Genomic DNA, 24,980 nt, shown 5'->3' with positions numbered 1-24,980 from the left:
TTTTCAAAATTTTTCCACCCAAAATGGTGCCACAAAATTAAGAAAGGACAATAGTACTGCCAATACACACACAAAAAAAAATATTATTGACACGTTAATTTAAAAGAAATTTTCGCTAACTAATTTGTAGCTAGCGCCCTCTTTAAAATGGACAAAAAATACGCCGATAATAAAATAGTACCGTACAACACACAATAAAAATTAAATAAAATTTTTAATCTTATATTAATTTATCTACAACCTGCATTAATATGCAGCCACCAAAGAAAAAGAATTTAAAATACACACCACGCGAGCCTCTACGATTAAAAAAAAATTTTTTCAACATTCAAAAAAAAATAAATAATGAACAAACACAATTAAAAAAAAATTTGCTAACCTTGCGAATGAGCAAGCCATAGTTTAAAAATTGATAAAATGTTCAATAATTTAAAATTCTTTTACTTGTCCACGACAAGTCGTAAAAAAAATTAAAATTCTTCTTCGCAAGAATTTTTCACCACTCACACAAAATTTTGGAAATGGCGTCTAAAATCTTATTTCCCGCGGAAAAGATTTCTCACGATACTATAAACGCGAATGACGTCACTTCCACACACGCCGAGAAAAAAAAATTATTTAATCTACTAATAAAAAATTTTCGATCAATTAAGAATTTTCCGAGAGAGAAAAAAAAATTCCTATAAAATTAATCTCGACAAACACAACACTAATCAATACTAATTTTCTTGATTAATTTAACTAATTTCAGGTTTTACCAGAACCGAAAAGGCCACAAACACTTGCGCTCGATTTTTCGTTCCGATGACGTAATTCCTGATACCGCCAATTTCGCTCAATGTGACGTCACGTCCGAGCACATGGCGAATAAATTAGTTTTTACACACTGAGTTCAATTTCCCGATGTATATTCCCAATATACACGGCCACACAAAATACACAAAAAATTCAATCAATAAAATAAAAAAAATCACAAATCAATATATACCTCCAAATAAATAGTTTTAATTACACATATAAAAAATTTTCCTCTGCCTCAATGTCTTGGCGTCGCCCCACGTTGGGCGCCAAAATTGTAACGGGGTTTTTATAATTTATAATTAACATAAACTGGGCATCTAAACCCGCCAATTCAAAATACACATTATACAACAAATCTCAAAAAGGGGATCCTCCAAAACATATAAACGTCTGATGCCGGACGTTGAGGCAGACCAACACTAACACACTTACCTCGATGACGCTAAGCTGACTCTTGACCGACGACGCTTCTCGAGATGTGGGAAGAATTCGCCAAGGAGAAAACACTCCGAATTCAACGCTAACTATTTATTAAGTAATCGCCAATTAACCAAACAACAATATTACAAAAGAGTATATAAAAAGGAAACAATTGATACAGATATCACGTCCGCTCTCAATCGATCGGGTAACTGAACTGCCTGGTAGATCCCCCTGCCGGTCCTTGGATCATCCCTATGATTCCGTCTCTCTCGCTCCTATGGACAACCCTGGCCTACGAAATAACTAATCGGCCCTATTCGCCGCCCCCCGTGAACGTTCGTACGTCACGCCTGCGTACATCAGTTCTACGATAGATTTCGCGAAAGCAACTGAATTTGACTGCCACATAGAAAAGCAAGACGAAAACCCAACTAACGAATGCTTCGTTACAATCCCCTCCCCTAGGCCGATGTTACTCTCAGTAATATCGCCTATCAATCTCACAAAGAGCCACAAAAAACCAAACCACGAAAAAAAAACATTAAAAGGGGGGAAATAAGCATTCTAACACAGTTCACAAAAAAAAATAAACTTGCTTTTTATTTATTTTATTTAATAAAATGAAAATTTAATAGCAAAATAAGGAAAGAAGATGACAGAATTAATATTTCTTTGAACTTAAAATTGAATTTCATGTCTCTTCCCTTCCAAAAAGAAAAATCAACACTAGTGGCGTCGACTACGACGCTCCTTGAGGAACTCCAATTTAAGTTCCTCTTTGAGTTCCTGTGGAACTCCCTCCAAACGTTGGTCCAACTCTCGCAGCTTGTCGAGAAGGGTTGGACCAGACGCCGCCACTACACGAGCCTCAGGCTCGACGTTTTCCTCCCTAGGTGGGGGCCGCTCAACTTGTTGGGGAACCGGCGAACTACGACGGTTCCTTGGTGGAGGGTCCTCCCGTTCCACCAGCCGCTGAGATGGCCTTGACGACGAGGTCCCATCACGCTGACTCAGGAACTCGGCATGCACGCGTGAGCAGCGTGGACACGTGTTAAGGGTCACCTCCCTCCTTCCGCAGTTTTTGCAAAAATCTGCCCATTCTTTTGGGCAATCAGAGAGGCGATGGCCTCTCTTCCAACAATTGAAGCAGGACCTCATAGGCGGGTCCAACCTTGGATCCGTCAGTATTGGGTCCAAACCCTTGAACATAATACCGGCCAATACAGCCGGTAACTGCCTCCTGCCACTCGCACTTATCACTGAAGATGCTGGCGCCGGTAAGGTTTGGATCGCGCAAACCTCCGCCACCCCTGCCTCCTTAGGTAAGTGAGACGCCGTCGGTTTATACACGGGCCTCGGCACACCACTTACATAGTTCTCCGACTTGAGAGGATGTCGGTTTCGATATTCGACTTCGAACTCCTGACGAAGTCGAAGCCGCTCTACTCTTCTCTCCGGGGACAGTTCCACCGGAGCCACCGTCCTCTCCAAGTCGGCCACCGCCAAACGGCTCTCCCACGCTTCCTCACTCTCACCGGGAGCACGTTCCAATTGGTACGGGTCACGCCTCTGACGAAGTACCTTCTTGACGGCCCCAGTGGCCACAATTTTGTCCGTGGACGCCTCCACACTGGTCTCAGCAGCCACTTCAACAGCTGCAGCCTCATTCAACTCACCACTCAACCGGGCCACAGAATTATCACCAAGAACAGATGGTTCCGCTATCTCCTCCGGTTGAGTGGGGGTAATGCCTCGTTCCTCAAAAACTCTCTGGACCAGAGTTTCTACCCTGTCCAGCCGCGATCCTACCGCTGGAGGCGAGAACTCCGGCAAAGCCTTCTTCGCCACTAGGTGCCGACCACTCCACCCACGACGAGCGCCACAACCACTCCTCCACATTTTTCTCTTCGGCGATGGCCCAGATGGTGACTTGAGCCGACGTTTGGGCATCCAATCTGAAAACAAAAATATATTAATCACCACTCTCAACCATTACTTAACTCTATTTACGAGGAGGTATATATCTTTTCAAATCCGAGACATGAACTTTGGCCACTCGCCGCTTATCTTCGGATTTCAATTCATACACCGAGGGAGACAGTTGCCTAATTATTTCGAACGGACCTTCGAATTTTGGAGCCAGCTTGGCTGAGAACCGTTGATTCGCGTTCGATAATTTATGCGTTCGCCAAAGTACTAGATCGCCTACACTAAACGTTGCCTCGCGCTTATTTCGATTGTAGTACTTCGCCTGTTTCTCCCTTTCCTCGTCTATAAAACGAGCCACCAAATCCCGCAATGCGTCCAATCTACGCATTCTATCGCACCAGACTTCTGGATCAATGCGCTGTACCAATCGTTTCTCTTCAACCTTCCGCCGTAAACTCTTAACGGGGTTAGGTTGCCTACCAAAATTGAGAAACGCCGGTGATACCTTCGTAGTCGCTTGGACTGCCGTGTTGACTGCATGACGGAACTCGTGCACATGCTTGTCCCAATCACGGTGGTCAGAACCCACAAAGGTAGCGATCATTGTTTTCAGTGTCCGATTACTTCTCTCAACGGGGTTGGCCTGAGGGTGATATGGTGGTGTCGTCAAATGACGCACACCATACTCTTCGAGTGTTGATTTAAGATGGTTATTGTCGAATTCTTTCCCGTTGTCTGTCAACAAGAAATTCGGAGTTTCCCATCTGAATAAAATCAACTCCTCGAAGGCCTTGGCAATTGATTTGCCATCCGCCGATCTCAGAGGTTTCACCTCTATCCATCTGGAAAATAGGTCTTGGAACACTACCAAGTGCCTATTCTGGCTTTTGCTAGGAGGAAACTCCATGCAATCAGCCGCCACTACGGTCTAAGGTCGTTCCACAATCCTTCGACCCATGAGACCTTGAGGTCCTTCTTGTGACACTTTGAACCGTTGACACTCGGGACATTGCCTGACAAACGTCTGAACATCATGCCATACTCCTGGCAAATAATATTCCTGAGCTACGCGTTGGTACGTTTTCTCAATGCCCAAGTGTCCCGCCGAAATCTCAGAATGTGCGTTTTTCAGCACTTCTGCCCTATACTCAAGTGGAAATACTAATTTCCACCCCACTTCATCGCCAGTTATCGGAAGTAATAATGGGTCATTCTGATGACAATATAACCTCTCTTCTTCGACCAACCAGCCAGGAAACCTCTTCGGAAACTTAACGACCATCTCTTTCCTCTTCAAATACCACGGATCTGTGATTGTCTCGAAGGCCGCTAACTCGGCCTCTTCTTCATCGAACATGCGAGACAATGCGTCTGGTACATGGTGATTCGCACCCTTCCTATGTACGATGTCGAAATCCCACTGCTGCATCTCCAATGCCCAACGTGCCAGACGCCCTGTAGGATCCTTCAGATTCCTCAGCCACTTTAACGCACTATGATCCGTTATGGCCTTGAATTTAGAGCCTTCCACATATGGTCTAAATTTACGAATTGCCCACAATAGGGCCAAACATTCCCTTTCGGTAACGCTATAATTGCGTTCCGCCGATGTTAATGCTCTACTGGCATAAACAATGGGATGTTCGCCATCCTCAGTCTCCTGTGTAAGCACAGCTCCAATCGCTGAGTCACTTGCGTCACATTGTATCGTGAACGGCTTAGTGAAATCAGGACGGGCCAACACTGGTGCCGAAACCAATTTCTGTTTCAACTCTTGAAACGCCTCTTGTTGGTCACTTTCCCATACCCAATTCTTATCCTTGTGTAGTAGCCGCAAAAGTGGTATTTTAAGCTCGCTATCCTTCTGGATAAACCGCGAATACCATCCTACCATTCCTAGGAATCTACGAATTTGTTTGATATTTTGTGGAGCTGGATATTCCAGAACCGGCGCTATCTTATCCGGATCTGGCCTCAAACCGTCTTTATCCAAAACATATCCCAAGTACGTGACCCTCGAACAACCAAATTCGCATTTACTCGGGTTCACTACCAAACCAGCCGCAGCTAATTTCTTTAGGACAATTTCCAACCAATGAAGATGTTCCTGATAATCGTTTGTCACGATAATAATATCATCTAGGTACCCGAACACCACTGGTTCGAATTCTGGACCGAACAAAGAGTCGACCAGCCGCTGAAATGTCATAGGCGCGTTAGTTAGTCCAAAGGGCATTCTTTTGAACTGGAATAACCCTAAGCCTGGAATTGAAAACGCTGTATACTTTTAACTCTCCGCCGACATTGGTACCTGATGATAGGCCATCTTCAGATCTATTTTGGATATATATCTGGCCTTCCGTAATTTATCCAATATTGAGTCCACACTAGGGATCGGATAAGCATCTTTGATGGTTACTTTGTTCAGATCTCTGTAGTCGAAACATAACCGTAAAGTACCATCACTTTTTTTACAACCACTGGTGCTGAGCTCCAATCGCTCGCAGCACGCTCAATGATCCCTTGCTCCAACAACTTTTTAACCTCTTTTATGAGCCACTCAAGAATCATGGGTGACATCCTTCGTGGTCTATGCTTGACCGGTACCGTATCACTCAAACGAATGTGATGTTCGGTTAAGGATGTCATTCCTAACTCTGCCGTTAGGGGTAGTACCAACTGGTTGACCATTAGTTGAACTTCTTCACGCTGTTCATCGGTCAACTCCGATATTCCTGCACACTCCGCAGAAATATCGCCACGATCCCGCTTATTAAGTTGAGTCGCAAATTCATGCCACTCACCCTTCTTAATTCTCCAGAGGCCCTTGCCCAATTGGACATCCATGTCCATGTCCTTGCAAAAGTCAATGCCCAAAATAATATCCTGAGTCAAAGAATCAATTGCTTTTAACTCAAATGGTTGTGAATGACCGTCGACTGTCAACCACAATCTAAACTTTCCTAATGTACTCGTTGAGCCGCCAAGGGCACTCTGGACCGCTGTATCGGCCGCCTCTAATTTTTCCCGAAACTTGGCCGCCAATTTGGGACCCACAACTGATATCATCGCACCTGGATCAAACAACGCCATATATGGACGATCCGCGATAATTACTTTTAAAAAGTATCTATTTTCAGCCCTTGTCCCATCAATCATTTCGTTAGGTTCGGGGAATTCCGTTGCATCACTTGCAACTTCTCCCCTCCCCTGGACTATACGTGCTGCCAAATGTTCAGCACTATTAGTCCCACCAACACCACTAGTAGGATGTATTATCCTTTGATCACTGGGACAATGTGTCCCAGTGCCACTAATGCTTGGTGTCCCTCTCTTAGTACGGAGTGAGTCCTCCTCACTCGAACAACAAACTCTATTTGTCTGCCGCGCAGACTTTCCACTAGGTGAACACTCACCTTTACCACTTGTGACTAGTAGATGAGTCCTGAGTAAGTTCTCCTTACTCGCCAGCAACTTATTTTGTGAATGGCCCACGACCATATCACTGGGTGATCCCTCACCCATTCTACTAGACACGTTTTGTTGAGCCCTGAGTGAGTACTCCTCACTCGCCAGCGACTCATTTTGCGAATGACCCACGGTCATTTCGCTGGGTGAACTCTCACCCCAACACTTCATCCCTCTATTTTGAGCCTTGAGTGAGTCCTCCTCACTCGTCACCTGCTCAAATTGAGTCTGTCTCAGACTTAACACTGGGCGAACACTCGCCCCTCCTCTCTAACACACTTTTCTCATTTTAAGCCTTGAGTGAGTCCTCCTCACTCGTCCGCTGCTCAAATTGAGTTTGCCTCGAAGGCCACTTCCTTGGTGAACACTCACCAACTCTCTCTAATAAACTCCTCTCATTTTGAGCCTTGAGTGAGTCCTCCTTACTCCTCCTCTGCTCAATTTGAGTTTGACGCACTAATTTCACTCTGGGTGAACACTCACCCCTCCGCTCTTCACTCTGTTCCTGTTGAAGCTTGAGTGGGTCCTCCCCACTCTCATCAGAGTACACCTTCTCTTGCACTCTCAGGAACACCTCTTCACTCGTGGTGACTGAGCCTAAGGTTGGGGGGGAGGGTTTGTCGGTCCCCCCCCCCCAAACTCGTTTCCCCACATTGCTCGCAATGGGGCACAAGTTGGACAATTTTTAAACACAGTGCCTTTGGTCCCACAGACCTGACACTGGCCACCAAGAGATTCCGATTGTTTATTCGGGCATTCCGAAGCAAAATGTCCCTGAACTCTGCACTTGAAACAGACCCTCGTTGGACATTGGGACGCCCTATGTCCCACCACCTGACACATGTTGCAGGTGCCTAAAAATGGCCGTGGTTCCGGTACAGTACCACTGACCGGCCTCGATGGTTCAGGTACTCTTTGTCCCGAAAACCTCTTCGGAGCTACTGCTACGGGTGCCTGTCGTGCTGACTGTTTTGCCCCGTTTTTGTTTGCTCCCGAGTTCCACTGCCCTTTTTGCATCTGGAATGCATCGACTTCCTCAGCTTCCTTCCTTTTGGTCACCTTCTTCTTTCTAGAGTTGGACTTTTTCTTAGCTGGCTTTTTGTCCTTGTCTGACCCCGAATCCGACAGAGAATCCTCAAGCAGCGCATCTAGCTTGCTTGCCTTTGCTCCACCTCTTGGTGACGCCGATGGAAATCTCATTTTTTCCTTAGTGGGTGGTGGCATATAACGCTTATCCAGATCACGAATCTTCTCGTATCTCCTCGCGTATTTTTCCAAATCACCCAAGTCTTGCACCTCCTGGTTTGCAATGAACCGCCTATATTCGGGTGTCAGTCCTCTGAACACTATTTTTAACATTTTATCTCCCGATAGGGGCCTCTTAAAGTGATCTGCGATCATTTTTAGATTGGTGATATATGACGACAGTTTTTCGCCTTTGGCTTGGGTTCTGGCTTTGAGCTCGTCCCAAATGTCATCATCGTCCAATACCCTAGCAAACTCTCTCATGAAAACTTTTTTAAAGGTTTTCCATGAGCCAATCCCATCCCTCACCACCCTAAACCACCTCGTGGCCGACTGCCGCAGAACTCCTGGGACTGCCCTGAGAATTTGGCCATCACTCAGGCCATTGCGATACTTGCAATCCTCCAATCGTTGGATAAATTCTTCTGGGTCTTCTTTCTCGCCTCCCGAGAATTTAATCTCCCAGTCTTTAAGTAGTCTGACCGTCCCCTGATCCACCCTGGATTGCTGGTTCCGGTCCTGCCTATCTTCGACACTCTCCGAATCGCTTTCCGATTCCGAAGACGACAATGTTCGCCATGACTGCCTGTCGCTCAACCTAGATTTGACATAATTGTCCTTTTTGCCCCCAGAGTGATAGCTCTTGACGCTATCCTCACCACAGGACTCATGTCCTGTGGGCCTCTTCTTCTTTGGTGTGGGCTCACCCTTAGCCCGTCGTCCCCACTCCTTAGATTCTGGGGCCTCTAATACACGTTTCATGTCCTGTACTATTTTCGACACTTCGTCTATTGTCACCTCTGCACTCTTTTGACTAGTTGTAGACTGATTTACTCCCTGTTTAGAGATGGCACCTAATCTTTGTTGAGGTAACTCGTTGGTAAGTGGACCCCTTCCTGTGTCCGCTTCTGGATTGCCACCCCGTTGATCGGCGCCAGCCTGAGTACCCGTCTTCCACCAACCTAACGCTGTTTTTTGGCTGTGGGTGAAAAAGGTCTGTGCTTCAGGCCCCCTTTGTAGCCACTGAGCGATATGATTCATATTCCAAGTTTCAGGAAAACTGGCCAAGTTAGCGCCCGCATTGACATCACCCGTCATTGACACTTCTTTTCCGCCAACACTGGACCTGGGTATCTGTGTCCTCTGTGATCCAATCGAATCATTTTCGTCAGTGCTATTGAGTTCCTCAGTCACCGCTATATCAGCGCCACTACTTTGTCCCCCTATTGCCCCCAGTGATTCCTCTCGCTCACTGGCCACTGAATCCGATCTACTACTCCTTTTTCTTAAAGGGCCAGGAAGTCCTTCCAAAATGAATACGTTGGATGAATCTGCCGCATCGTATTTATCTGCCCACGGCACATACAATGTTTCTCCTAAAACAATTCTTGTTCGGAGCCTCAAAAGTCTTTCATACAGCACTTGGACTGATCCTTTGATGCTGCATCCTTGACTGTTTAATTTGAAAACGACATCTTCAATTGTCATTAGTTTGACCTGCTCCCAAATTTTTCGGGCCTTCGGATCTTTCAGAACCGCCTCCATTTGTCGTTTAAAAACGTCGGACTCCCTACTCATGTTGAAATAATTCATAAATTTCAAATTCCCACAAAAAAAAAGTTTCGAATTCAATTGGCTTATTTTTCAAAATTTTTCCACCCAAAATGGTGCCACAAAATTAAGAAAGGACAATAGTACTGCCAATACACACACAAAAAAAAAATATTATTGACACGTTAATTTAAAAGAAATTTTCGCTAACTAATTTGTAGCTAGCGCCCTCTTTAAAATGGACAAAAAATACGCCGATAATAAAATAGTACCGTACAACACACAATAAAAATTAAATAAAATTTTTAATCTTATATTAATTTATCTACAACCTGCATTAATATGCAGCCACCAAAGAAAAAGAATTTAAAATACACACCACGCGAGCCTCTACGATTAAAAAAAAATTTTTTCAACATTCAAAAAAAAATAAATAATGAACAAACACAATTAAAAAAAAATTTGCTAACCTTGCGAATGAGCAAGCCACAGTTTAAAAATTGATAAAATGTTCAATAATTTAAAATTCTTTTACTTGTCCACGACAAGTCGTAAAAAAAATTAAAATTCTTCTTCGCAAGAATTTTTCACCACTCACACAAAATTTTGGAAATGGCGTCTAAAATCTTATTTCCCGCGGAAAAGATTTCTCACGATACTATAAACGCGAATGACGTCACTTCCACACACGCCGAGAAAAAAAAATTATTTAATCTACTAATAAAAAATTTTCGATCAATTAAGAATTTTCCGAGAGAGAAAAAAAAAATACCTATAAAATTAATCTCGACAAACACAACACTAATCAATACTAATTTTCTTGATTAATTTAACTAATTTCAGGTTTTACCAGAACCGAAAAGGCCACAAACACTTGCGCGCGATTTTTCGTTCCGATGACGTAATTCCTGATACCGCCAATTTCGCTCAATGTGACGTCACGTCCGAGCACATGGCGAATAAATTAGTTTTTTACACACTGAGTTCAATTTCCCGATGTATATTCCCAATATACACGGCCACACAAAATACACAAAAAATTCAATCAATAAAATAAAAAAAATCACAAATCAATATATACCTCCAAATAAATAGTTTTAATTACACATATAAAAAATTTTCCTCTGCCTCAATGTCTTGGCGTCGCCCCACGTTGGGCGCCAAAATTGTAACGGGGTTTTTATAATTTATAATTAACATAAACTGGGCATCTAAACCCGCCAATTCAAAATACACATTATCCAACAAATCTCAAAAAGGGGATCCTCCAAAACATATAAACGTCTGATGCCGGACGTTGAGGCAGGCCAACACTAACACACTTACCTCGATGACGCTAAGCTGACTCTTGACCGACGACGCTTCTCGAGATGTGGGAAGAATTCGCCAAGGAGAAAACACTCAATAAAAAACACTCCGAATTCAACGCTAACTATTTATTAAGTAATCGCCAATTAACCAAACAACAATATTACAAAAGAGTATATAAAAAGGAAACAATTGATACAGATATCACGTCCGCTCTCAATCGATCGGGTAACTGAACTGCCTGGTAGATCCCCCTGCCGGTCCTTGGATCATCCCTATGATTCCGTCTCTCTCGCTCCTATGGACAACCCTGGCCTACGAAATAACTAATCGGCCATATTCGCAGCCCCCCGTGAACGTTCGTACGTCACGCCTGCGTACATCAGTTCTACGACAGATTTCGCGAAAGCAACTGAATTTGACTGCCACATAGAAAAGCAAGACGAAAACCCAACTAACGAATGCTTCGTTACATTTTAATGTCATATGTATATATATATATATATATATATATATATATACATGTATTCATATGTGTGAGTATACATGTGTATGTACTTTGTGTATATGTGTAAGTATATGTGAAATTGTTAATAAAAATATATAACATAAGCATAAGTAATAGTTGGTTTTATTTAAAAATAAAAAAATTTTCCTGAATGGTGTCGGACTCACGTTTTTTGCCGCATATATAGGTTCCTGATGAAAAATACTACATTATGCAATTGGAATAATTGATTTATACTCAAATTTACTACTTTTAAATCAAGGATTAAGTACACAAGGCATAGTTTGGGGACTTAAAAATTTATATACCGCCAATGTCCTCAAAGAATGCATTGTACTTGTACGTCTTTTATATGTACAGGGCATAATTTTGGGACAAAATTATATATACAACGAATGCTTTGAGGACAATTTTATGTACAGAACGCATAATTTGAGTACAATGTTTGTAACAACCGTGTCCTCAAAACATGCATTGCATTAATAATCTGGACAAAGTAAAGTGTACAGTATACTTTCAAAAAGTCCTAAAAGTATGCGTTTTATAAATAATTACTAAGGCTTAAAAACGAAATTTGATTATCACCTTGCGCAGTGTAGCAGTCCTCAAAATATGCGTTACTTACATACCAGGACCAAATAACATACACACTACACTATAACAAAGGACTTCAAAGTATGTGTTTCATAAATAATAACTAAGGCTTAAAATCGAAATGTGATAATCAGCATGCGCAGTGTAGCCGTCCCCAAAGTATGCGTTACTTACATAACCCAGACCAAATAACATACACACTACACCATAACAATGGTCCTCAAAGTATGCGTTACTTACATAACCCAGACCAAATAACATACACACTACACCATAACAATGGTCCTCAAAGTATGCGTTTCATAAATAATAACTAAAGGCCTTTCTCCAATAGGAACCTAAACTTTTGCGTTGCGTGACTGACGCGTTGATTTTAGCATTGGTTTCCAATAGCAACCGACGCAATGAATACGCAACGCAAGAGTTTAGGATCCTGTTGGAGAAAGGCCTTAAGGCTTAAAATCGAAATGTGATAATCCCTATGCGCAGTGTAGCAGTCTTCAAAGTATGCGTTACTTACATAACCAAGACCAAATAACATACACACTACACCATAACAATGGTCCTCAAAGTATGCGTTTCATAAATAATAACTAAGGCTTAAAATCGAAATGTGATAATCCCTATGCGCAGTGTAGCAGTCCTCAAAGTATGCGTTACTTACATAACCAAGACCAAATAACATACACACTACACCATAACAAAGGTCCTCAAAGTATGCGTTTCATAAATAATAAAATTTATTAAACAAATGTTCCTGTACAAGAACATGAACGTGTTCATGTGAAAGTACATGTACATGTACATTTTCTTGTACAAGTTTTTTCAGCCCGATATATATACATTCAGGGCAAACTAACATGCAACCTACACTATAACAAAAGTCCTCAAAGTATGCGTTTCAAAAATAATAATTATTGCTTGAAATAAAAATATAATAATCACCATGCGCAATATAGCTTTTTTTCCCTGTTCCATGTTCAGTAAAGTAAAATTATGTTGTATTGAGTTTTTTGCAGTATGTCAAAAAATCCTGCGCAAAGGGATCATGGTAAAGAAAATTACTTTTTCCACTTCGAGACACTTTAGTACTTATATATATTTAGTGAAAATATTTTTCCATTCGGTCAAATATTTTTCAAGCGGAATGGTTCAAAAGAGACCTCAAAGGCAGAAGTTTACGGTTTTCAACCGTTTTCTCTAATCCACTAAACAACTGATGCATGCAGAAACTTTGGCAACAGGACCATACAATAGAGCCACAAAACCATATCCGGTTTTAGACCCCAAGATAATCTAATTGCCCTTCTGCAAACCCAAAAAGTAGTGCAAAACATACTATATTGATATTCTGAGTGCTTTCTTAAGATTAGCTTCTTGTCCAGAATCACTCCTAGATATTTAACCGAATCAGAAAAAAGCACTTCTTTTCCATAAAATACAGGTTTCCTCACAGTTGAAACTTTGTATTTTCTAGTGAAGAAAACAATATTTGTCTTGTCTCGATTAACAGGGAGGCCAGTACTGACAGTACACCTTGTCCGGTGGTAAGAGTTCATTTTCTGATCTTGGAAAGTAACCAGAGGCAAGAATCAACTCTTTCTTACTTCCATTTTTATCTTGATACATGACTTTTATAACTGCCAGATCTCGACTAGTTAACTCTGAAAGAGGAACCGCATTTACTCCCTTATAGACGATACACGCCCTGAGTGGTAATTCTTGTGGTGAATACACTAACTCCCCACAGTTATTTAGTTCTCTAATCTTTCACTTGTAAACCCAAGGTTCTTGAATGAAGGCAATAGCTGTCAAGTTCTTGGCTAGAATCGCCGTTGGGCTTATACAGTGATGCAAGTTAATCTGCGAACATTGAATACCGTGGTCCGTCAATATTAAGACTTATCCACGAAATCCTCCGTCGCTTCGCTAGCCGTGTCTTGTCTACAACTCACCGGGTCCATTCTGTGCTTACTCACTCGAAGAGTGATCTGCCCAAAACCGAAACACAGTTTGTAGTGAAGACACTCAAGCACACCCAGCTGACTCTCAGGCACATCTACCACGAGATTCCAGCTTGCAGCCGTAGAAACTACCCCTGATCCTGTTTAACCTCCCGAATACAACCTCCAATTAGTTGTATCCACCCCAGGATTCTGTTTTCTGAGGTTAGTCAGGATTGAAACTTGGTCCACCTTAGGACCTGGTACCCAAGCAAGGAAGCAAGGTTTCTATTTGAAATCTTAATATAAGAAATTAATATTTTCTTGCATATCATTATACTTTCTTTTCTCTTAATCTCTAATACTCGTTCCTTTCGAATAAATAAGAACAATTTCTAACGGTCCATGGAGGGCAAAGGTATTAAACATTCCTACAAATAAATAAAAATAAAGAACTATTATTGCATTCGTGTAAAATATTTGCTAACGACTGCCGAAGTATAAAACACCTTTTTATTACGCTTACCTTCAAAATTAAATATAAACGTAACAATAAGTAAATACACAAACAATGTTAAACATTTAAATATAACTGACAATCGGACCTTTAGAAGGCACAAACATGTGCAGATCCTCACGAAGAAAAACTGCCAGAACACATGTTCATGGCACGTTGACACGAAAAACTAAACAGCTGACTGATCAAAAGGGGCAAAAACGCTGACAGATACCAACCAATATAAGTAACGATTTACATCGTTACAATCTGACAAGTAAAATCTAAAGTGACAAAATAATGCAGTAGATCAGTTTGATGAAATCAATTATCCAGAAAATTTTCAGTTCGGACTTCTCTACTTCTCAACCTAATTTATGTAATTTTTAAGGGAACAACTATGTTGTGTCAGATTCTTTAATTTAATTTTATTGCTAACAAAAAAGGTCACAATCGTTTAATTAGTGCTGCTGTAACATTCGACTATTACAAGAAAATGATTCCGCAAATGAAATGTTAAAACTGTAGATCCCAAACTAAGTAGTAAGTCAGTTCGATAGAAACATTTATCCAGAAAGTTCTCAGTTTGGACTTCTCTATTTCTCAACCTAATTAATGTAATTAATGAGAGAAGAAGTAAGTTAATATTTTGATTTTGTATAGAAATATTTATCCACAAAGTTATCAGTTCGGAATTCCCTATTTCTCAACCTAATAAATGTAATTTATGAGAGAAGAATTATGTTATTACTTTGATTCCGTATATAAAATATAACATCTGGAGTACCCAAAGAATGCAGTAGATCAGTTCAAAGAAATCTACTATTCAATGAGTGTTCACTTACAAGCTTTATATGTCAGATTCTTTAATTTAATTTTCATTTCATTTATTTATTAACGGGACAGGCCCTTTTGTTCAAAAGTAGTCCTAAATTCTAATAGTTATGTAAGTAACAATACAAAATATAAATTATTAACTAAATCTAGGTTGGCGCTATAAACGTTAAAGTTCAGTATAAGATTATACAATAAAGAATAAAATAAAAATTACATTATTATCAAAGGAAAAGATGAATTTTTGATAAATTGAATCTGCATAACCATTAGACCCATTAATTAAAAAATAATTGTTATTGCTCAATAATAATAATTTTCATATAGAATCACAATGTCCACATTTAGTTCTGTATGTGTTTCCTTAGATAACTTTGATAGATAGAAATAAAATAATTTTATCTCAAAGAAGGGACACAAACTTGGGAACTAAGTGGGGAAATCACTACAGATTCTCCTTACACGCATCTATTTGGACTGTAACAGTGGATGTGCGATTTTTAAGCGGGATTTTAATTATGGAAGGGATTCCACGGCGGTAAAACATTGACACATTCATTTCTCCGTCTGATCGACGGGGCTCAAGTTCCTCCCTCACTCTCTTAATCTCCTCTTTCTGCATAACCGTCCTATCATTGGACATCCAAAAATCATCCAACACCCTTGAACGTGCTGAGTCTCTTTTGACATTTACAAATTTTTTTTAGAATTGCGTGTTATATTTGTACAAATATAAGGAGATATAATGTTAAATTTCATAGTGTGACAATTGTTTCTTTCGTTAATTATTTATAACACCAAATTTACAAAGTTATTACGTAAAATGTCAAAGTTTGAAATATGTTTCTCTTTTTATGATTCATAAAAAAATTAGAAAACCAAACTTAAACTTTGATATCTCTGTGAAAGCTATATGAATATTTTCGAGTCTGCTATAACATTAAACTGTTACAAGAAAATGATACCGCAAATGAAATGTTAAAACTTTAGATCTCAAAGTACGTAGTAGATTAGTGCGATGGAAATATTTAACCAGAAAGTTCTTAGTTCGAAATTCTCAATTTGTCAACCTAATTATTGTAATTTAACAGAGAAGAAGTACGTTTAAATTTTGATTACAAATATAAAAAGTAAAATCTTAGGAACCCAAATATTTCAGTAGATCAGTTCGATGAAATCATTTATCAAGAAAGTTCTCAGTTCGGACTTTTTTATTTCTCAACCTAATTTATGTGATTTTTGAAGAAACAAAAATGTTACTATGATATTTCTTAAACGAAATGTAATATCTGGAGTACCCTAAGAATGCAGTGGATAAGTTCAATGAAATTTACTATCCAACGAGTGTTCTGATACAAGATTTATGTGTCAGATTCTATTATCCAATTTTAGTGCTAAAAAAATGTGTTATAATCGTTTAATTAGTTTTTTACAAATATACGGTGATATAACGTTAAATTATATAGTGTGACAATTGTTCCTATTGTTAATTATATATAAATTCAACTTTACAAAGTTATTAAGTGAAATGGCAAAATTGGAAATTTGTGTCTCTTTTTATGTTTCAACTAAAAATTATAAAATCAATCTTAAACTTTGGTACCTCTGTGAAAGTTACATAATTATATCAATGTCTGTTGTAACATTCGACTGTTACAAGAAACTGATATCGCAAATGAAATGTTAAAACTTTAGATCCCAAAGTAAGTAGTAGATCAGTACAATAGAAACATTTATCCAGAAAGTTCTTAGTTCGAAATTCTCAATTTATCAACCTAATTATTGTAATTTAACAGACAAGAAGTACGTTTAAATTTTGATTTCGTATATGAAATGTAAAATCTTGAGTACCGAAATAATGCAGTAGATTAGTTCGATGGAATCATTTATCCAGAAAGTTCTCAGTTCGAATTTCTCTATTTCTTAACCTAATTGATGTTATTTTTAAAGGAACAACTATGTTACTATGTTATTTCTTAAACGAAATGTAACATCTGTAGTACCCAAAGAATGCAGTGGATTAGTTCAAAAAAATTTACTGTCCAATAAGTGTTCTGATACAAGAATTATTGCGTCAGTTTCTTTTATCTAATTTTAGTGCGAAAAAAATGTGTTATAATCGTTTAATTAGTTTTTTACAAATATAAGGAGATATAACGTTAAATTACATAGTGTGACAATTGTTCCTATTTTTAATTATATATAAATTCAACTTTACAAAGTTATTACGTGAAATGGCAAAATTGGAAATTTGTGTCTCTTTTTATGTTTCAACAAAAAATTATAAAATCAATCTTAAACTTTGGTATCTCTGTGAAAGTTACATAATTATATCAATGTCTGTTGTAACATTCGACTGTTACAAGAAACTGATTTCGCAAATGAAATGTTAAAACTTTAGATCCCAAAGTAAGTAGTAGATCAGTACAATAGAAACATTTATCCAGAAAGTTCTTAGTTCGAAATTCTCAATTTATCAACCTAATTATTGTAATTTAACAGAGAAGAAGTACGTTTAAATTTTGATTCCGTATATGAAATGTAAAATCTTGAGTACCGAAATAATGCAGTAGATTAGTTCGATGGAATCATTTATCCAGAAAGTTCTCAGCTCGAATTTCTCTATTTCACATTCTAATTGATGTGATTTTTAAAGGATTAACTATGATACTATGTTATTTCTTAAACGAAATGTAACATCTGTAGTACCCAAAGAATGCAGTGGATCAGTTCAAAAAAATTTACTATCTAATGAGTGTTCTGATACAAGAATTATTGCGTCAGATTCTTTTATCTAATTTTAGTGCTAAAAAATATTTTGTAATCGGTTAATTAGTTTTTTATAAATATAAGGAGATATAACGTTAAATTACATAGTGTGACAATTGTTCCTATTGTGAATTATATATAAATTCAACTTTACAAAGTTATTACGTGAAATGGCAAAATTGGAAATTTGTGTCTCTTTTTATGTTTCAACAAAAAATTATAAAATCAATCTTAAACTTTGGTATCTCTGTGAAAGTTACATAATTATATCAATGTCTGTTGTAACATTCGACTGTTACAAGAAACTGATTTCGCAAATGAAATGTTAAAACTTTAGATCCCAAAGTAAGTAGTAGATCAGTACAATAGAAACATTTATCCAGAAAGTTCTTAGTTCGAAATTCTCAATTTATCAACCTAATTATTGTAATTTAACAGAGAAGAAGTACGTTTAAATTTTGATTCCGTATATGAAATGTAAAATCTTGAGTACCGAAATAATGCAGCAGATTAGTTCGATGGAATCATTTATCCAGAAAGTTTTCAGCTCGAATTTCTCTATTTCACATTCTAATTAATGTGATTTTTAAAGGATTAACTATGATACTATGTTATTTCTTAAACGAAATGTAACATCTGTAGTACCCAAAGAATGCAGTGGATCAGTTCAAAAAAATTTACTATCTAATGAGTGTTCTGATACAAGAATTATTGCGTCAGATTCTTTTATCTAATTTTAGTGCTAAAAAATATTTTGTAATCGTTTAATTAGTTTTTTATAAATATAAGGAGATATAACGTTAAATTACATAGTGTGACAATTGTTCCTATTTTTAATTATATATAAATTCAACTTTACAAAGTTATTAAGTGAAATTGCAAAATTGGAAATTTGTGTCTCTTTTTATGTTTCAACTAAAAATTATAAAATCAATCTTAAACTTTGGTATCTCTGTGAAAGTTACATAATTATATCAATGTCTGTTGTAACATTCGACTGTTACAAGAAACTGATTTCGCAAATGAAATGTTAAAACTTTAGATCCCAAAGTAAGTAGTAGATCAGTACAATAGAAACATTTATCCAGAAAGTTCTTAGTTCGAAATTCTCAATTTATCAACCTAATTATTGTAATTTAACAGAGAAGAAGTACGTTTAAATTTTGATTCCGTATATGAAATGTAAAATCTTGAGTACCGAAATAATGCAGTAGATTAGTTCGATGGAATCATTTATCCAGAAAGTTTTCAGCTCGAATTTCTCTATTTCACATTCTAATTGATGTGATTTTTAAAGGATTAACTATGATACTATGTTATTTCTTAAACGAAATGTAACATCTGTAGTACCCAAAGAATGCAGTGGATCAGTTCAAAAAAATTTACTATCTAATGAGTGTTCTGATACAAGAATTATTGCGTCAGATTCTTTTATCTAATTTTAGTGCTAAAAAATATTTTGTAATCGTTTAATTAGTTTTTTACAAATATAAGGAGATATAACGTTAAATTACATAGTGTGACAATTGTTCCTATTTTTAATTATATATAAATTCAACTTTACAAAGTTATTACGTGAAATGGCAAAATTGGAAATTTGTGTCTCTTTTTATGTTTCAACAAAAAATTATAAAATCAATCTTAAACTTTGGTATCTCTGTGAAAGTTACATATTTATATCAATGTCTGTTGTAACATTCGACTGTTACAAGAAACTGATTTCGCAAATGAAATGTTAAAACTTTAGATCCCAAAGTAAGTAGTAGATCAGTACAATAGAAACATTTATCCAGAAAGTTCTTAGTTCGAAATTCTCAATTTATCAACCTAATTATTGTAATTTAACAGAGAAGAAGTACGTTTAAATTTTGATTCCGTATATGAAATGTAAAATCTTGAGTACCGAAATAATGCAGTAGATTAGTTCGATGGAATCATTTATCCAGAAAGTTTTCAGCTCGAATTTCTCTATTTCACATTCTAATTGATGTGATTTTTAAAGGATTAACTATGATACTATGTTATTTCTTAAACGAAATGTAACATCTGTAGTACCCAAAGAATGCAGTGGATCAGTTCAAAAAAATTTACTATCTAATGAGTGTTCTGATACAAGAATTATTGCGACAGATTCTTTTATCTAATTTTAGTGCTAAAAAATATTTTGTAATCGTTTAATTAGTTTTTTACAAATATAAGGAGATATAACGTTAAATTACATAGTGTGACAATTGTTCCTATTTTTAATTATATATAAATTCAACTTTACAAAGTTATTACGTGAAATGGCAAAATTGGAAATTTGTGTCTCTTTTTATGTTTCAACAAAAAATTATAAAATCAATCTTAAACTTTGGTATCTCTGTGAAAGTTACATATTTATATCAATGTCTGTTGTAACATTCGACTGTTACAAGAAACTGATTTCGCAAATGAAATGTTAAAACTTTAGATCCCAAAATAAGTAGTAAATCAGTACAATAGAAACATTTATCCAGAAAGTTCTTAGTTCGAAATTCTCAATTTATCAACCTAATTATTGTAATTTAACAGAGAAGAAGTACGTTTAAATTTTGATTCCGTATATGAAATGTAAAATCTTGAGTACCGAAATAATGCAGTAGATTAGTTCGATGGAATCATTTATCCAGAAAGTTTTCAGCTCGAATTTCTCTATTTCACATTCTAATTGATGTGATTTTTAAAGGATTAACTATGATACTATGTTATTTCTTAAACGAAATGTAACATCTGTAGTACCCAAAGAATGCAGTGGATCAGTTCAAAAAAATTTACTATCTAATGAGTGTTCTGATACAAGAATTATTGCGTCAGATTCTTTTATCTAATTTTAGTGCTAAAAAATATTTTGTAATCGTTTAATTAGTTTTTTACAAATATAAGGAGATATAACGTTAAATTACATAGTGTGACAATTGTTCCTATTTTTAATTATATATAAATTCAACTTTACAAAGTTATTACGTGAAATTGCAAAATTGGAAATTTGTGTCTCTTTTTATGTTTCAACTAAAAATTATAAAATCAATCTTAAACTTTGGTATCTCTGTGGAAGTTACATAATTATATCAATGTCTGTTGTAACATTCGACTGTTACAAGAAACTGATTTCGCAAATGAAATGTTAAAACTTTAGATCCCAAAGTAAGTAGTAGATCAGTACAATTGAAACATTTATCCAGAAAGTTCTTAGTTCGAAATTCTCAATTTATCAACCTAATTATTGTAATTTAACAGAGAAGAAGTACGTTTAAATTTTGATTCCGTATATGAAATGTAAAATCTTGAGTACCGAAATAATGCAGTAGATTAGTTCGATGGAATCATTTATCCAGAAAGTTTTCAGCTCGAATTTCTCTATTTCACATTCTAATTGATGTGATTTTTAAAGGATTAACTATGATACTATGTTATTTCTTAAACGAAATGTAACATCTGTAGTACCCAAAGAATGCAGTGGATCAGTTCAAAAAAATTTACTATCTAATGAGTGTTCTGATACAAGAATTATTGCGACAGATTCTTTTATCTAATTTTAGTGCTAAAAAATATTTTGTAATCGTTTAATTAGTTTTTTACAAATATAAGGAGATATAACGTTAAATTACATAGTGTGACAATTGTTCCTATTTTTAATTATATATAAATTCAACTTTACAAAGTTATTACGTGAAATGGCAAAATTGGAAATTTGTGTCTCTTTTTATGTTTCAACAAAAAATTATAAAATCAATCTTAAACTTTGGTATCTCTGTGAAAGTTACATATTTATATCAATGTCTGTTGTAACATTCGACTGTTACAAGAAACTGATTTCGCAAATGAAATGTTAAAACTTTAGATCCCAAAATAAGTAGTAAATCAGTACAATAGAAACATTTATCCAGAAAGTTCTTAGTTCGAAATTCTCAATTTATCAACCTAATTATTGTAATTTAACAGAGAAGAAGTACGTTTAAATTTTGATTCCGTATATGAAATGTAAAATCTTGAGTACCGAAATAATGCAGTAGATTAGTTCGATGGAATCATTTATCCAGAAAGTTTTCAGCTCGAATTTCTCTATTTCACATTCTAATTGATGTGATTTTTAAAGGATTAACTATGATACTATGTTATTTCTTAAACGAAATGTAACATCTGTAGTACCCAAAGAATGCAGTGGATCAGTTCAAAAAAATTTACTATCTAATGAGTGTTCTGATACAAGAATTATTGCGTCAGATTCTTTTATCTAATTTTAGTGCTAAAAAATATTTTGTAATCGTTTAATTAGTTTTTTACAAATATAAGGAGATATAACGTTAAATTACATAGTGTGACAATTGTTCCTATTTTTAATTATATATAAATTCAACTTTACAAAGTTATTACGTGAAATGGCAAAATTGGAAATTTGTGTCTCTTTTTATGTTTCAACAAAAAATTATAAAATCAATCTTAAACTTTGGTATCTCTGTGAAAGTTACATATTTATATCAATGTCTGTTGTAACATTCGACTGTTACAAGAAACTGATTTCGCAAATGAAATGTTAAAACTTTAGATCCCAAAGTAAGTAGTAAATCAGTACAATAGAAACATTTATCCAGAAAGTTCTTAGTTCGAAATTCTCAATTTATCAACCTAATTATTGTAATTTAACAGAGAAGAAGTACGTTTAAATTTTGATTCCGTATATGAAATGTAAAATCTTGAGTACCGAAATAATGCAGTAGATTAGTTCGATGGAATCATTTATCCAGAAAGTTTTCAGCTCGAATTTCTCTATTTCACATTCTAATTGATGTGATTTTTAAAGGATTAACTATGATACTATGTTATTTCTTAAACGAAATGTAACATCTGTAGTACCCAAAGAATGCAGTGGATCAGTTCAAAAAAATTTACTATCTAATGAGTGTTCTGATACAAGAATTATTGCGTCAGATTCTTTTATCTAATTTTAGTGCTAAAAAATATTTTGTAATCGTTTAATTAGTTTTTTACAAATATAAGGAGATATAACGTTAAATTACATAGTGTGACAATTGTTCCTATTTTTAATTATATATAAATTCAACTTTACAAAGTTATTACGTGAAATGGCAAAATTGGAAATTTGTGTCTCTTTTTATGTTTCAACAAAAAATTATAAAATCAATCTTAAACTTTGGTATCTCTGTGAAAGTTACATATTTATATCAATGTCTGTTGTAACATTCGACTGTTACAAGAAACTGATTTCGCAAATGAAATGTTAAAACTTTAGATCCCAAAATAAGTAGTAAATCAGTACAATAGAAACATTTATCCAGAAAGTTCTTAGTTCGAAATTCTCAATTTATCAACCTAATTATTGTAATTTAACAGAGAAGAAGTACGTTTAAATTTTGATTCCGTATATGAAATGTAAAATCTTGAGTACCGAAATAATGCAGTAGATTAGTTCGATGGAATCATTTATCCAGAAAGTTTTCAGCTCGAATTTCTCTATTTCACATTCTAATTGATGTGATTTTTAAAGGATTAACTATGATACTATGTTATTTCTTAAACGAAATGTAACATCTGTAGTACCCAAAGAATGCAGTGGATCAGTTCAAAAAAATTTACTATCTAATGAGTGTTCTGATACAAGAATTATTGCGTCAGATTCTTTTATCTAATTTTAGTGCTAAAAAATATTTTGTAATCGTTTAATTAGTTTTTTACAAATATAAGGAGATATAACGTTAAATTACATAGTGTGACAATTGTTCCTATTTTTAATTATATATAAATTCAACTTTACAAAGTTATTACGTGAAATGGCAAAATTGGAAATTTGTGTCTCTTTTTATGTTTCAACAAAAAATTATAAAATCAATCTTAAACTTTGGTATCTCTGTGAAAGTTACATATTTATATCAATGTCTGTTGTAACATTCGACTGTTACAAGAAACTGATTTCGCAAATGAAATGTTAAAACTTTAGATCCCAAAATAAGTAGTAAATCAGTACAATAGAAACATTTATCCAGAAAGTTCTTAGTTCGAAATTCTCAATTTATCAACCTAATTATTGTAATTTAACAGAGAAGAAGTACGTTTAAATTTTGATTCCGTATATGAAATGTAAAATCTTGAGTACCGAAATAATGCAGTAGATTAGTTCGATGGAATCATTTATCCAGAAAGTTTTCAGCTCGAATTTCTCTATTTCACATTCTAATTGATGTGATTTTTAAAGGATTAACTATGATACTATGTTATTTCTTAAACGAAATGTAACATCTGTAGTACCCAAAGAATGCAGTGGATCAGTTCAAAAAAATTTACTATCTAATGAGTGTTCTGATACAAGAATTATTGCGTCAGATTCTTTTATCTAATTTTAGTGCTAAAAAATATTTTGTAATCGTTTAATTAGTTTTTTACAAATATAAGGAGATATAACGTTAAATTACATAGTGTGACAATTGTTCCTATTTTTAATTATATATAAATTCAACTTTACAAAGTTATTACGTGAAATGGCAAAATTGGAAATTTGTGTCTCTTTTTATGTTTCAACAAAAAATTATAAAATCAATCTTAAACTTTGGTATCTCTGTGAAAGTTACATATTTATATCAATGTCTGTTGTAACATTCGACTGTTACAAGAAACTGATTTCGCAAATGAAATGTTAAAACTTTAGATCCCAAAATAAGTAGTAAATCAGTACAATAGAAACATTTATCCAGAAAGTTCTTAGTTCGAAATTCTCAATTTATCAACCTAATTATTGTAATTTAACAGAGAAGAAGTACGTTTAAATTTTGATTCCGTATATGAAATGTAAAATCTTGAGTACCGAAATAATGCAGTAGATTAGTTCGATGGAATCATTTATCCAGAAAGTTTTCAGCTCGAATTTCTCTATTTCACATTCTAATTGATGTGATTTTTAAAGGATTAACTATGATACTATGTTATTTCTTAAACGAAATGTAACATCTGTAGTACCCAAAGAATGCAGTGGATCAGTTCAAAAAAATTTACTATCTAATGAGTGTTCTGATACAAGAATTATTGCGTCAGATTCTTTTATCTAATTTTAGTGCTAAAAAATATTTTGTAATCGTTT

At 35.7% G+C, this 24,980-nt stretch overlaps 1 protein-coding gene across 2 annotated transcripts in view; it reads right to left on the bottom strand.

The window, feature by feature from the left end:
- Positions 1–406: 406 nt before the first annotated feature.
- The window catches only part of LOC127288898 (uncharacterized), a 93,019-nt gene continuing 68,445 nt past the window's right edge, over positions 407–24,980 (bottom strand). Inside the window, exons 1-2 of one of the 2 annotated variants that reach the window (XM_051316606.1) lie at positions 10,744–11,132; positions 407–3,179 (exon numbers count right to left, since the gene is read on the bottom strand). In XM_051316606.1, the coding sequence (XP_051172563.1) occupies positions 1,951–3,174 (1,224 nt within the window). In that variant the 5' untranslated portion in view covers positions 3,175–3,179; positions 10,744–11,132 and the 3' untranslated portion in view covers positions 407–1,950. Of the gene's footprint in view, positions 3,180–10,743; positions 11,133–24,980 lie in introns of those variants that run through there. The other variant, XM_051316605.1, reaches the window with a different exon arrangement.

Source organism: Leptopilina boulardi, unplaced genomic scaffold, assembly GCF_019393585.1.
Source record: "Leptopilina boulardi isolate dan_hultmark-lab unplaced genomic scaffold, ZJU_Lbou_2.1 LbouV2_397, whole genome shotgun sequence".
Taxonomy (NCBI): Eukaryota; Metazoa; Arthropoda; class Insecta; order Hymenoptera; family Figitidae; genus Leptopilina; species Leptopilina boulardi.
The sequence above is the reverse complement of the archived record's forward strand: the minus strand, read 5'-3'. Positions and strand labels throughout refer to the sequence as shown.